This window comes from Pempheris klunzingeri, chromosome 7 (genome assembly GCF_042242105.1).
Source record: "Pempheris klunzingeri isolate RE-2024b chromosome 7, fPemKlu1.hap1, whole genome shotgun sequence".
In the NCBI taxonomy this organism is placed as follows: domain Eukaryota; kingdom Metazoa; phylum Chordata; class Actinopteri; order Acropomatiformes; family Pempheridae; genus Pempheris; species Pempheris klunzingeri.
Window position 1 is genome coordinate 3,363,267 of NC_092018.1, and position 14,384 is coordinate 3,377,650.

The following is a 14,384-nucleotide window of genomic DNA, read 5'->3' on the forward strand; positions in this document are numbered from 1 at the left end:
CTTGATAATGTTGATACGAATTACATCATTGACCTTAAAAAGGACCAAATAAACAGTTCTGACTGTAAACCTAATTATACACAGCATGTTGACTCACAGACAACAGGGAAGCCCAGTGAAAACAAATGTGATCATCTCAGTTGTGTGTACAAAATGTTGGGCCAAGCTGAGGTCAAAGGTCACTCCGCTCAACCAAGACGACCTTCTTACTTTGAACTGTCGCCACCATTTAAACATGACGGAGGCTCACAGCGAGGAGAGGCGGAGTTCTGGACAGACGGAGGATGAGAGAGAGGAGGGAGAGGACTGAAAACACTGAGGGAAAACTAAACATCTCTGCCTCGACCTGCGCTTCCCTTTGAGTGTAAGCTTGTCGACCTCACTGCAGGTAAATGCCACACATTTTAGTGAGAGTTTTAGGGTTAAAATAGTAGTTTGGCACAAAGATACCAGACCAGCTGAAACACCTGTGAAGCTGAAGCCCCAAAAACCAGCATAGTTACATTTGCAGCCAGTGTTTGAGTTTGTATCTCTGTAAGCACATTTTACAGGAAGAATGCTCCTTTAAAAATGAATCCTCCTCTGGGCTACATTTTCAGAGCTGAGAGATTCATCCAGAGAGCCGAGGGTTTGAGTTACAACAACTCCGAGATCATCTGCTTTACAAGCAAACAGAGGGCGGGATGTCGCAGGCCGCAGGTCAAAGCATCCAGACAAAACATTCCTGAGGTGAACGAGTACAGCAGACACGTGCCGGGGAAAGAAAATAAAGGAAGGAGAAGTGTTTCAAAGTAGAAAATGTGGTGAAATACTATTTAATTCTATCAGGTTGATTAAAATATGTGTTTAAATTGTTTTGAAGAATCTAGTATTTTAAAATTTAAGGTCAAAATTTGAACCTCATTCAATATCTTAGACATCACTGGTCCACATCTGATGACTCGGAGGTATTGTGGATGATCCTGATTGGCCTGTTGGAGGCATCATTTATCAAGGAAGTCCCTTTTAAGCAGAGCGTAGAGCCAAGCTAGCAGCTCTGTCACCGACAGTAGAGGAAAAGTAAATGAATGACCACAGTTGATCCTCAGGGGAACCCCAATGTCTGAACCTAATTTACTGACAAGCCTTTCAATAGGATTCAATAGAACCAACAGCAGACTGGTGCGTTCAAGTACATATTTATTTAATGAGAATATCTCTGGATGTTCACACATTACCCAGCCAGTCTGCAGGTGCCTCTACCAGTCAGTCACTGGTGCAGCAAATAGGTCCTGATCCCACCACAAACACAACCAGCTGTGTTCTTTGGCACGCACCGAAAGAGCTCTGCTACTGGGAACCAAATCCTGGGAACTTCACCCTGAGCTTCCTGTGAAAACTCCCAGGTGACTCTGAGCAGAGGAACCGGTCAGCACAGTGTGACTGGACTGAACTGGAAAACACAGGAGGTGGTCAGCAGGAGTGTGTGTGTGTGTGTGTGTGTGTGTGTGTGTGTTGGAGGGTGTGCTGATGTAACATGCTGATGTAACATGATGTAGTAGCAGCAGTGTAAAAACCATGTGCAATTTTATTGAAACAGGATGATGGAGACAGCCTGGAATGTCCAGCTACACACACACACACACACACACACACACAGTCGGGAAGTTCATGATTTTACCAGTTATCCTGCAGAAAAGCCGTAAAATCAACTCCAGTCACGTTAACACATGGTTCCAATAAGCTGTGGATTAATGCAGAAAGTCATCCTGCTGCTGTAAAGACTTCATCTGAGACGACTTCATCTCACCTTCGACCCCAAATCACTCTTTTAGAAACAGGTGACATTACACAGTCTTCTACTAATATATATAAATAAAACTTAGAATATTTGATATCAGTCAAATCTGATGAAACTACTCACACAATCCTGTTGAGGCAGGTTGTTCTGATTATTTAATATTATCTAAAGATGTCTAAGATCTAATTGAATTCTGGTTTCTGGCAAAGTCTGGTTGTTTCTTAAAACCACAGTGTTTGCAGATGGTATCTAATTACTCTGCATGAATTGGAAAAATAATTAGAGGTGATACAAACTTGACAGAAGCAGATATATGAGGTGGTAATGGGAGCAGCTGGATCAGAGCCGTTCTGTCGGAGGAGAATCAGACGGTCTAATAACTGTTTGTTTAGTTTCAGACTCTCACAGCGTACGTGCCCACGCTGAGAGAGAGGAATCCTGGGAAACTGGCAGCGCATCGTGAGACAATGTGGATGTTCTCTACTGCCTCAACAACAAGCCCTCTATCACACAAACAAAATGTGTGTGTGTGTGTGTGTGTTTGTTTGAATGAAATTGTTCTGAATGAGGTCAACGAACTGCAGAGACCCTCTTCTGTCCTCGGTGACATCATCATCATCTCTCTGCAGGTCAGACCAGCGAGGCAAACGTCTCTCTATTACATTACAGATGTTTTTATACAGCAGCAACAACGTAATACCTTTTAATAACAGAATCTGAGCAGGATGCAGGGAGAGGATCTCAGAGACCTGCAGGTGATGTCGGGCTGCACTGGATCTCTGTGGACGGCTGGTGCATGGCTGGTCTCCGTGGAAACATGCTTGGTTAATTGCTCAGTGTGTTGCTAAGGTGTGTCCGTCCCTGGCATGCACAAAGCCACCTATTAACACACCCACGTGCACACTCATAGCCCCCACACTGTGTCATAAAGGATGTACAGGAGAGGTCACAATGCGCTCAGTGTGTTTGCTTCACATCAGAGCTCCTGTTGTCTGCTCAACTGTGTTTGCTTGGAACTACTTTGTTTCTCCAAAAATAAAGTAAAACAAATATACACTACTCACTAAAAGTTAGGGATATTCGACTTTCAGGTGAAATATATGGAAAATGTAAAAAGTGAATGCTACAGTGATATTATATCATGAAAGTAGGGCATTTAAGTAGAAGCATGCAATGGTAATTTATTCATCTTAAACAATTTATTTGAAGAAAATCTACCAACAGTGGTAGGTAAACCACAACAAAACATTTTCGGTGCCTCAATAAATTGGGACGTGGCCAAAGGACGTCCACTCCTCTCCTTTCTGTGACTCTTCCAGTCTCTGTATCACTGTTCCAACCTCCTGATGACACTCTGTGACCCTCTAAGCTCAGTGAACACCTCCGTCTGAGGACTTCCTGTTTGAAGCCTCCAGTGTTGAGGTGCTGCTGATCAACTGTTAGGTGTCGTCTTGGTCTCATGATGTCAGAATGTGAACAGCAGGATGAGGAGGACTGTTTAAATACCAATTCTACCTGAAGCAGGAAATGTATTGGTGGATTCATGGATCAAACCTGTTGTGAATGTTGCTGTTAAGCTTCTTGTTAGAGAACAGCAGCTGGTGCAGAAAGTACTGAGACACTGAACAGTTGGACATGTGCATTCAAAGGTTTAGAGAAGGTCACATTAAGTTCACCTGGAAAGGTTAGAATGTAGTGTATGTATACATATACTTATTCACAGTTAAACACGTCTACATGTAGAGAAATTGCGGGGCTGTCTGTACCAGACCGACTGTCTGCATGGGACAGACGCCACAAACTGTTAGATATATTTTATTCCCATGGCAATAATACATTTAAATGATTTAGTGGGCTTATTGATGTGTGAGATATGATGATTTTAGCATCTACATATCTTTGTATTTTAGTATTTTGTGGAGAGGGATGCACTTACGTGTTCATGTTGCCTCGACCAGAAGACGCTGGGACGCTTATTAATGCAGCGTGTTGCTGTTTGTTTGCTCCTCGTATGTTTTGTGTCTCAGTGTCTTAACATCTTTCATCCACCTCTGATGTGCAGTGAGAGCAGTGAGCGTCCTAAAACCCTGGAGTGCACACAAACTTCTGCTACTGATGCTACAGCGCCACCTGCTGAGTGCTTTAAGGTTCAACACAACAGGGTTATGAAATAATTGATCACTTGTTTTAAATGAGAAGATGCGTGTTGGCTCCTGTCAGATGTCACTGAACCACTTCACATATCATTTTCCAAATATTGCCACTGTTCTTCCGTTACTCTTACTGTCAGCTATGTTAGAAAACATGTGATCCCTCCTGTGTCACTTCTCCTGACATTTCTTCCTTCCTTTTTTTTCTAGCAGAATCGAGCACCTGATGATGGATCAGGGGATGTTGCAGGTGTGGTTTTGAGCTCTAAAAACAACATTGTGGCATTAAAACACTGCACAGGTGTGAGACTTTAGTACGCTAAACACTGCTAAACCTATTTCTGTGGACTGATTAGATGTTTTTGCTGGTATTCAGACAGCTGTGAATCCTGTAAATCTCATAAAATGTTCTTCTTGGATTCTCTCTCCTGACTGCACTTGAGCTCTAAAAGTCTGCTGGAAACAGGATCAGCTCAAAGTTTACTAACCACAATTTTAACTGAAACTTTGGGGACTTTTTCCCCTCAAATTTAATAAGAATTCAATTCTAGATTTTCCTTTAACTTTTCCCCTTCAAGAGGTTCGATTAGCTCAACTCTCAGACTTTCTCCAGCTTAGTGAAACAGAAACTCTATAGGTCAAAAAGGAATTTATTCATATTTAAAGGTAAACACATGGTTACAGTGAAAGCTTTGCTAAAACAGATATATAAAATATATACAGTTATTTATTTTACATTGCATAGTAAAACAGGTCTCAGCCTAAAAACACACAGTACAAAACCTGATCACCGACAGGAAGAGAAACATTGGCTCAGAATAAATAACCATCACAAACATTTGTAACCTTCGGTAAGTCGTCTTTTAAAATATACATGTTCACGGATGATTTTGGGACCCAACAACAACAAAAGGGAGTTTCTTTCAGGTTCAGTTTGATGTGTGAGATTTTTTGGGGAGAAGTTCTCTTTTCATTTTAATGTAAAATGAGTCGCTTTGATCGCTCAGTCAGTAAAAACATGCAGATGTGACGGCCGCTCTGTACTTCATACCAGTGCAGCACTCAGAGGCCGTCCCACACCTCTCTGCCTCTTTCCGCCATAAACCAAGTTTATTTTGGGAGCTGGACTGTTCAACCACAGACAAATTTTTACTTCCTTTAAAAAAAAACAAAAAAGGGATCAGTTCACCAGAACCACCCAGCACTTGGCGTCTCTCCACATGCATAGTTTTGGTTTTCAGATATTTATCTCAGAGTAATGTCCTGCCATCGTGTTGTGATGGGAGCAGAAGCCCTGACAAAGAAAAGCCAAACTCTCCACGTGGAGAGAAAGCACCAGAGGTTGAGTGGAAAAATGTGTTTTGATAATTTGGCCCTTGCGATCCATCACGTTGTTTTTGGAGCAAAGTCACCGTTATTTATTAATGTTACAGCATTTATGGAAATCCTGTGACTCCAAGCTCGCTGCGTCGGACCAGCTGTGGCTCAGGTCATTTGCATGGCTCCCGTTTACAGCATTTGGTTACAGACGAGGGCAGTTTTAAAGACAGAATAAACACACACGATCAAACATGTAACATTCACTCTCTGGGTTCTTTTTAAAGTGCTGGAAGCTTTAAAGTGAGGTGAGGAGACCAAAACTACAGGCTGGGACACAAAACGCCATTAAATCTTAATGTTACTGACCTGAAACGCAGCCTGTGACCAAAGTGACAAAGTGAAAGTAGATTCAGGTTTCAGTCCCTGGAATCACAAGTTGAATGTTTTATTACGGCTTCTATCTGCAGCTCGAAGGGAGAAACTCTTGTTAGTATAATCTATTGTTTTACAGCCTTCTACAAAGTTATCACATGACCTTCACATCAGTCCTCTTGTAAAACCCGACGGCCATTTTGTGACCTGAAGTTCAAGAGTGTGCGTTTCCCCCCCCCAAAATCTAAAGGGGGAATGATTTAAAGCTCTTGGATGTTGAAGAAGCAGCTGTTTCCTCAATGCAAAGTCTGGAAATACAGACATGTGTGATGATTATCTGGAACTTTTGGCACAAGTTAAATGCTGTGACGTTTCTGAGCTCAGGTGTGACACTGATTCCCAGAGTGTTGAGCTGAGAACATGTCCTCTTCTCTGGGTCTCGGCTTTGGACGTCATCAACGAGTTAAAAGCCGCTTCCTGCACAACAACCAGGACCGACCATCAGTGTCACCGCACATCTGGATCAGTTTCCATCTCTTCACCACAGCAGTGAAACAGATGCGGCCCATCAACTGGATTCAGACTTTAAATTCCCTCGAGATGAAGGGATCTGACTGTTCGATGGGTTTTGCGTTTGTTTAAATCACAGACATAAATGAAGGAGGAAGACAGGATGTGATGTAACGTAACATGATGTCACTCACTGTTAGTGATGCCTTTGTTGGTAAGGAGGAAGATGATGATGCCCGTCAGCAGCACCATCATCATCACCACAGACGTCAGGAGGAAGGCTCGGCACGCCGGCACGCCCGTCAGCCTGAACAGAGCTCCGCCCACGCCGCCTTCCTCGGCGCCGCCGTGACCCCTGATAGGTGGGCTGGGAAGCCCCACATCCAGGGAGCGGTTGGCGGCCCTCAGAGAGGTCAGCGACCTCTGACCCCACCGCCGATGACCTTCAGATGTCCTGAAGGAGAAACAGAACGTGGGTGATCAAGTTAAGCTGTGAATTTTATCTTTAGCTGAATCTATTAAAAGCCGAGTGTCACTTGATTTCCAAGATTTTATCGTTTTCAACCATCAATTGAAAAGTCTAATATTCTGCAAAAGACGAATCAGAATCAAATTCAGAAATACTTTATCCCAGAGAGCATGAACACAGTTTTTCTGCCAGTTTTAACCCCAACTGTTTCCAACAAATGTCAGGAAACTATGTGGTCTGAACCACTGGAAGAAAAAAAATATATATATATTTTCAGTATCAATAAATTCAACAGAAGTATCAATAAGAGATATATATTGTTCCAGCCAAACAAATGTGCTCCAATTAAACTTTTGATCTGCAGTCTGGCTGTAAAACTCCACCGTAATTTGTTGTTTTTCCTCCCAGTACTGAGGCAAAGTTCTCATTTTTAATTGCATCATAAGATCATTAGCAGTCTTCATTAGTTCCCTCTGTGTCACTGAGCCGTCATCAGGAGGCTTCTCACATTTGTAATGAAACACCCAAACACAAAAAAAACATTCGGGCAAAGAAGAGAACTCATCAGAATCAGAGTGTGAGCCATGAGCTACTACTGCTGGCAGAAAACATAAGAAAACACGGGCCGCGTTGTAAAGATGCTCCTCCTAACTGTGATGGTGCCAAAAACCAACAAACAGGAGCTCTCTGACGTTATGCAATGTTCATTTAAACCAGTAAAACATGAGATAATAATTAAAATAATTATCTGAACACATCTGAAGACATGAACATTTGACAAATTTCAATAAAATAACACGCAACTTGACTTGTGTTGCTACCAGTTCCTCCCTGTATTGTTAAAAGCTTTATGGAGGGACAAGAGATTTAAGAACATCTGCCACACAAGAAAACATTTGTTCAACTGTAAAGTGACAGAAGTAGATACAGTGAGCCCTTTTATAGTTCATAGCAAATAAATGTATTATTCATATGAAGCTTTAGAGAGCATGGCTTTAAACCATTAAATCTCTTTTCAAACGTAAGCACAAAGACAGTTGTGATTAAAGGCCGACCTTTTCACCTGCAGCTTCCCCTTGCTGCGGAGGAAGCGGATGCTGTAAACTCTCTGCATGGCGGCCGGCAGGCAAGACAGCACATTGGAGTCGGTGGCCAGTCTGGGCAGCCCGAGGGTGGGCAGGGGCGTGAGGCCGCGGCACAGCGGGCACTGGATGGCGTTGGGCTGAGCAGACTTGACGTTGATGCGCGCCAGGCACTCCAGGCAAAACGTGTGTTTGCACTGAAGCATCTTGGGACAGCGGAAGATGTTGTTGAACTGGCTGAAGCAGATGGAGCACTCCAGGTCCGGGCAGGTTTCCTCGGAGCACTGAGACGGGAGAGGAGACGGGCGGAGGTCAGGGGACGGGATGATGACGGAGACCTGCTGGGAGGGGGGCGTGCTGGGGGCAGGGTAAGGGTTCGACGTGGAAGCCGACACTGGAGACAGAGGCCTGGATCTGACCAGGATTTCACCTCCATCTTGGTCGTTGTGGCTCCAAACTATCACAGAGCTGTGGCCCGTCTGGATGACTGGAGGAGACGGTGAGGCGGACAGAGGTGGATCCTGGGAATTATCAGGAGGTGAATACGGAGGTGGACTTGGGCCAGGAGAAGGGACTTCATGGTGTGGGCAAAAGCTTGTGTCTCCGTAGGGATTCATGACTGCCGGACAGACGGACGGAGGAGCGATTTAGAGAAAGAGGAAGAGAGTGAAGCTCCAAGGAGATGAACAGATGGAGGATGTGGAGACAAGTGGCTTCAGTCACATGGAGGATGATGAAGAAACTCCTCGCACAGTCAAACTCCACCTACTGAAGAAGAGACATCATCAATACACTGCAAACCAGCAAGGTTACATCTACCTACACACTCAACAGAAACTAAAGTAGTGGCATTCATAGTGCGATTTCGTTTCCTGATTTGGTTGGTGCCTCTTTGTCCCGAATCCTACTGCTGCAGCACACAGAGAGATTTTAGACAGCAGCGCTCTTTCAACTTTGTTTTCGTCTCTTTGCTGTGTCAACATGACAGTGTCCCCCGTGCACAAACCAGTTCCATAAAGAAATGGTGTGAAAGACCTGCCCAGATCCCCCGGCCTCACTGCAGTCCAACACTTTAGGGATGAACTGAACCCCAGCTGTGAGCCACACGTCAGTGTTGGACATCACTACCTGCAGAGGCATGTTGAGCTCTCAAATATGGCTGTGATTTTGGGTTCCCACATACTTTTGGTCATGTTTTGTATCTGTATCAGTTGGCTTCATCTGGATTCATCTCAGTTTAAACTGCAGCCAATACAGGGGAAACTAAAGTTCATTAAAACAAGCTCCACAGGGTGAAAACCACCTCAAGAGCTTCGACCACTTTAATAGTTCATATCTGTTCATTTTGTCTGATTCTCCTCCCAGCAAACAGCAACAACAACACTGCTTTGCAAAGATGTTAGAAGATCAAACTCCTGACTTTGTAAACTTAAAGAGTGAAATGTAATATGTTCTGGATACCACATCATCATCACCACGTCAACAATTATAACTTGGACTGCACTTCTAGCACCTTTTGGACCATTACAGTCGTGTTACAGTCGTACTGTGGACAACAAGGCAAAAATCATGAGGTGGCATCATATGAAGAACTTTTTTTTATCCTTTTTCTAGTTATATTTGAACAAATTGGAGCCTTTCAACACGATGACACTGACAAAGAACTATTTAAAATGCAGCTCCACATAAATCTCAAACCCCGACAGATCCACTACGGGCTCTTTAAACTCATGTAGTTTTCCACAAGTTCATTCTAAAATTCCTGTAGAGATCCCAAGGTTCCCAAACTTAACAGGCTGAAATGAATAAAATGAAGCACAACATCTGGAATATTTTCTTTTCAAAGCTTAAATGGCACCAGCTTATTAAAAAAAGGACAAGGTTCCTACCTCCGCTGTCTGCAGCTGCTTCTGACATGTCAGCTCTCTGCACTAGAACTGCAGCAGCACCTTTACTCTGCTGCATGTAAGTTTTATGTTCACCTGGATGATGAATGAGTGGCACTGTGCCAGCCAGCCCAGTTCAGCGTGTTCCACAGTCTAGCGCTTGTCAACAGGACAGAAATTTGCATTGTCTGTTTTATTTACAGAAGGAAATAACATGTAAAACACGCCAGCCCCTGTGACGCTGCATGAGACACTCAGCAGGGATCACCTCGGAAAGATCTGTCACGTACTGTGCATTTTAACATGTAGTATTTAGGAATAAAGCCAAATAAAGTCCTTTATGTCGCTGTAGACAAACAGGAGCGGATCAGAACTATTTTATGATGCCAGATTCGGCATGAAGTGCATTTTGCTCCCATGTTATTCACATCTGATACAGATTCTGAACAATCTAAATCCTTGATTAGGACTATTTAAAATGTTCTCATCTGATATTTCTGGAGCAAGTCAGGAATTCATTATCTTCAGGTCTTCATTTCCTTCTTCTCATGATTTTATAAGTGTTGTCTCTGTGTTTAACAGTGTGTGTCACTGCTATTCTGTACACTACTGGCTGCAGGTAATACACCCTTTGTGTGTTTAGTATAAATTCTTGTATCCTCCTGCATATTACAGGTAAGGCCAAATTTACCTGCTGAAAACTGAAACTGTGTATATTACATCATATTAAATAGTGCTTAAATACTTACTGTAATTATAACTACAGACTTTGACCTTTTTTAAAAAGACACCAAACTCCATGCGGAAATCTTGTAATTTACAATTTATATTGCTACTGGGAAATACCTTATGGAAATTGATTTCAAAATTACTTTTAAAAACATTTGTATTTACAGCCACTCAATTCGGCACACATGTAACACCAGGAAACACTTATTTTGATCACATTTCCTCTTATTATTGTGCGGTGCCCCATGACAGGCAGAGGTCAGGGAGGGACCAGGTGTAGTGTGCAAGGTACCTTTAAATAAATTGCCTTTTCGTCGACGTTAAACGTTGTTTAATCCGCATCATCTATGCCGAATTTACGTTAACATTATCTTAATTTGTAGAACACATAAAACAACAGATTTTACTCAGCGGGTGGCTTTGTGCAATAACAGGAAACCAAATTGTAAGATTTATGAACGACGTCTGGTGCGCAGGCAGAAAACACTGCTCCTACCGTTTACAATCACTGTTGATTGATCATCCCACCATGTGTCATCACAAGTATCAGCCCGAGTTTAGTGGTCGTCTACAGAGCTCAGACTTCTCTCTTTGTTCCCTTCCTGCCACAGAGGCTCTACATTTGAATAGCTGAATAAAAAACGAGGAAACAGGTTTGTCAGATCACCTTTCCTGCCCGGAGGTGCGCACACCTGAAGGAGGTGATGCTGATTAACAGGAAGCAAAAAGGGGGAAGTTCAACCTTTTCCTGGGACACTGGAGCCCCAGTTTTTAGGGATATTTAGGAGTTAATATTTACAAGTTAGCCTCATATTAGCAGTGAATTGGCAGCTAGTGCCTTTTGCAGATCTCCCACCCCTTGGTTTTTTACATTTTTTTTGACTTTCTAACTTGCTTTTTCACTGTTTGTTTTTAACTGTGTGTTGTACGGTGTCCTTGAGTGCCTTGAAAGGCGCCTATAAATAAAATGTATTATTATTATTATTATTATTATTCAATAACCTCATATTAAAGTTGTAAATAAAGTAAATTGTTTGACTCAGGCTTTATTGTACCTCACTTGTACGTCATTTTGGACAAAACCATCTGCTGAATGAATGAATGTAAATGGATAACGGGGGCACTGCTCCTAAATTGGTCTTTCTGCTTTGCAGTTTCTTGTTCTTGTTAACATACATGTCTTCTCAGATCATTTGTCCTGGCTGTCTTGTGCAGGTTTATTTCCAGGAGCTGTTCCAGCACACAGTATAGACACAACAACCACCTGCCAACAGTCTCCCTCTGCTACAGCCTTGATTTTGCCTTGTTTAGGATTTAGGATGATGGATTTTGGTTTGGACTTCCTCCCACTGTCCCACAGACATGCAGGTTAACTGGTGTTAACCCTAACCTGCCTGCAGGCGTGTGAGTGGTTGTCTGTCTGCATGTGTCGGCCCTCTGACTGACATGACGTCTGTTTAGAGCCTCAACTCCAACAGTTTCTATTTCATTCTCTCAATGATTTACAGCTTTTCATCTCCTGTGTTCTGTTTATGCATCTCCAACATGAGAGCACTATAAAAAGTTGTGTAATGATAATTCATACACTGTCCACTTTTACTATGATATTTTTATGGATCCCTTCTGATGCCTGTCTGGGACGCACCCTGGACTGATTGGTCACAAGGTGGACACGTAGAGGCAGACAACCTATGGGCTGGACCCTGGGCCTATGGCACATCCAGTGTCACTGTTTTGTGGTCGGACGACAAACTGGTTCTTCTTCCTGATATACTGCTACTACTCTTTTTGATCTGGATTTGGAGGCACACTTTTCCACGAGGTTATTGGAATCTGATTCTGGTCGTTCGTCATGTGTGGGAAGCTTCCCAGTTCCTGTTTTACAGCTTTATTAGTTAAACATTAACTCACTGTTAACCTGATATCAAGTCTGCACAGTGAGCCTCACAAAGGTCTGAAGGAGTGCAGCTGGCAGCAAAGAGGATCTCAAACAGTGAGTAGATGCTTCTGAAATATGAATTCAAACAAACTAATCCAACCAATCACACTGAGCTAAAAAGAATATTTTCTTTCTGACAATATACTTTCAAAAATCCACGATCGGAGACCGACAGTCCAACATAGCAGCTACAGCCACCTGAGGGAGGTCATGGGAGTATATAGTTTGAACAGTGTGCTGTGTGGTACGTGTTGTACCGTCCAGGGTTTGAACCTGCTTGAGTTCTCATGTCTGGGCTCTCTCTGAGTGGTTGTCTGTCTCTATCTGTCAGTCCTCTGGTTAACCGCTTACCAGTTTAGTGGAGACCTCGTCTCTCGCCCAGTGCTCTCGACCCCCATGACCCTCTAAGGAGAAGAACTGTAGAGAAAGGATGGATGAGGTGCTTAGAAATGTTGTTGAATTCTTAAAAAATGAGGCCATATGCTATAGAGTGTTAAAGTGTTAAATCTTTACTGATACTGAGAACACATTTATGACTTTATTCATCTATAAATGTACTGATTAGAATCTTTTCTGGGGTCAAGGTCTGATTGAATGTGGACAAGGAAGTTCAATCCTCCTATAAAATAAGAATGCAGTTGGCATTGGAGAGAAGTACAATCAAGTATATGACATACTTTTATTGAAGGAAGATAATTTTTAAAGCAAACTCAGCAAGTTAGTGTTTTTTTTACTTAAATTATATGAAGTATGGAGTTACTTATTATTCTACTGATTATCACTTATTTGACATTAAATGTGCTGTTTGGTTCTGGTGTTTTAGTTCATGTGTTTGTGTTTTTTAGTTTGTCCACACTTGATGATGTGTTTAGAGTGACACCTGCAGTATGTGAAGCGTCTTCACTAAAACTATATGAAGAAAAACAAGTACAAGTAATTAGATTAAAAGCAGAATATCGGTGAAGATGATGGATCAATAGAGTTTAATAGAGGACATTACACGTTGGAAGAGGAAGCAGAAAACACAGTTCTGTCAGGTCTGATAGAAATCTGATGATTTTCAGGGCCGACAGCTTTGTTTTAATGTTTCCAGTCATATATATTTGTGTTTTAATCCTTAAAATGGATCTGAAATGAGGGGGTTTACTGAGACGGTGATTAACTGGGAATATTCTCGTGCGTAAAACAGGTGTTTTCCTGTTTGGGGAACTTTGAAGAACACTGACTTGTAGAGACGCTTTTCTTTACTCCTGCATCAAAAACAAGAGTCCTGAGATGACCATCCTCAGCAGGGGACCACCACCTGTTCATTCAAACCCCACTTGATCGTGTTGCCAGGTTATATTGAAAATCTCTCCAGTGTATGGTGACATTATAAGGTCCTGTTAGATTCATCACAGCAATAGAGACACTTTTCACAGTGGGCTACAAATGTCAGTTTTACTCTGAATTAGTTTAAGAAGGCCACTGTTATAGGAAGGAACAATTAGAAATACAGCCTACATGGAGAATTGATGTGAAGGCCATTACTAAATTTAAGAAATGGAACCAAATGCTCTCACAGCTACAGACACAGGCAGGTAGGAAAAGCAGCAAAACCTTCTAATAATCTTTATTTATTGATTAATTATTTATTGAATGTGTGTGTGTGGTTTTGTATTCTATCCTTTTTATTTCTGCCTCATAGAACAGTTTGCAGTTGCTTGTTTTCACAGATCCAATGCCAGGCTACATATTTAATATCTAAAACATGAATATTTCTGTATAAAGGACCGATATAGATATTTGAAGAAGAGACAACAGATATGTGAATCAATGAAACAATCACTGTGTTGTGTCATATTGTTGATCGACCTGCATCATCCTGTCAGGGTTCGTTTTGGGCTCCTTAATGACTCTCTGTACTTTCTGCCTCACATATGGTTTCTTTCCACACACCACATGGACTTTGAGTTTGTGTTCACTGATGTAACCTGCTGATGTTAACAAACAAGGTAATGTAGGATTTTACACTTTCCTCTCTTTAGGTTTTAAAATCCTGCTGTTTGTTTGAAGTTTCTCACGTTTCCAGCAGAGCGACATCATGGCAGCCCAACGTTGGTTTTCTGGTAAGACACACTGGATAACACACTGTCTGGTCTCATTGT

General features: G+C 42.2%; 1 protein-coding gene across 1 annotated transcript; it reads right to left on the reverse strand.

Moving 5' to 3' along the window:
- Positions 1-6,060: 6,060 nt before the first annotated feature.
- On the reverse strand, positions 6,061-8,300 carry LOC139203555 (E3 ubiquitin-protein ligase RNF152). The gene is made up of 3 exons (XM_070833360.1): positions 7,657-8,300; positions 6,327-6,586; positions 6,061-6,099 (listed from the first exon to the last, which is right to left on the reverse strand). Exons 1-3 carry the CDS (start codon positions 8,298-8,300, stop codon positions 6,086-6,088), a joined length of 918 nt encoding a protein of 305 aa, XP_070689461.1. The 3' UTR covers positions 6,061-6,085.
- Between the last annotated feature and the right edge of the window lie 6,084 nt (positions 8,301-14,384).

What these genes read in the sequence shown, in the direction of transcription:
- LOC139203555 (XM_070833360.1), bottom strand. Translation starts at nt 8,300, where the DNA reads ATGAATCCCTACGGAGACACAAGCTTTTGCCCACACCATGAAGTCCCT. An exon ending in GGGAAGCTGCAGGTGAAAAG is followed by an intron (nt 6,587 to 7,656) that starts GTCGGCCTTTAA and finishes TTTCTCCTTCAG; the next exon opens with GACATCTGAAGGTCATCGGC.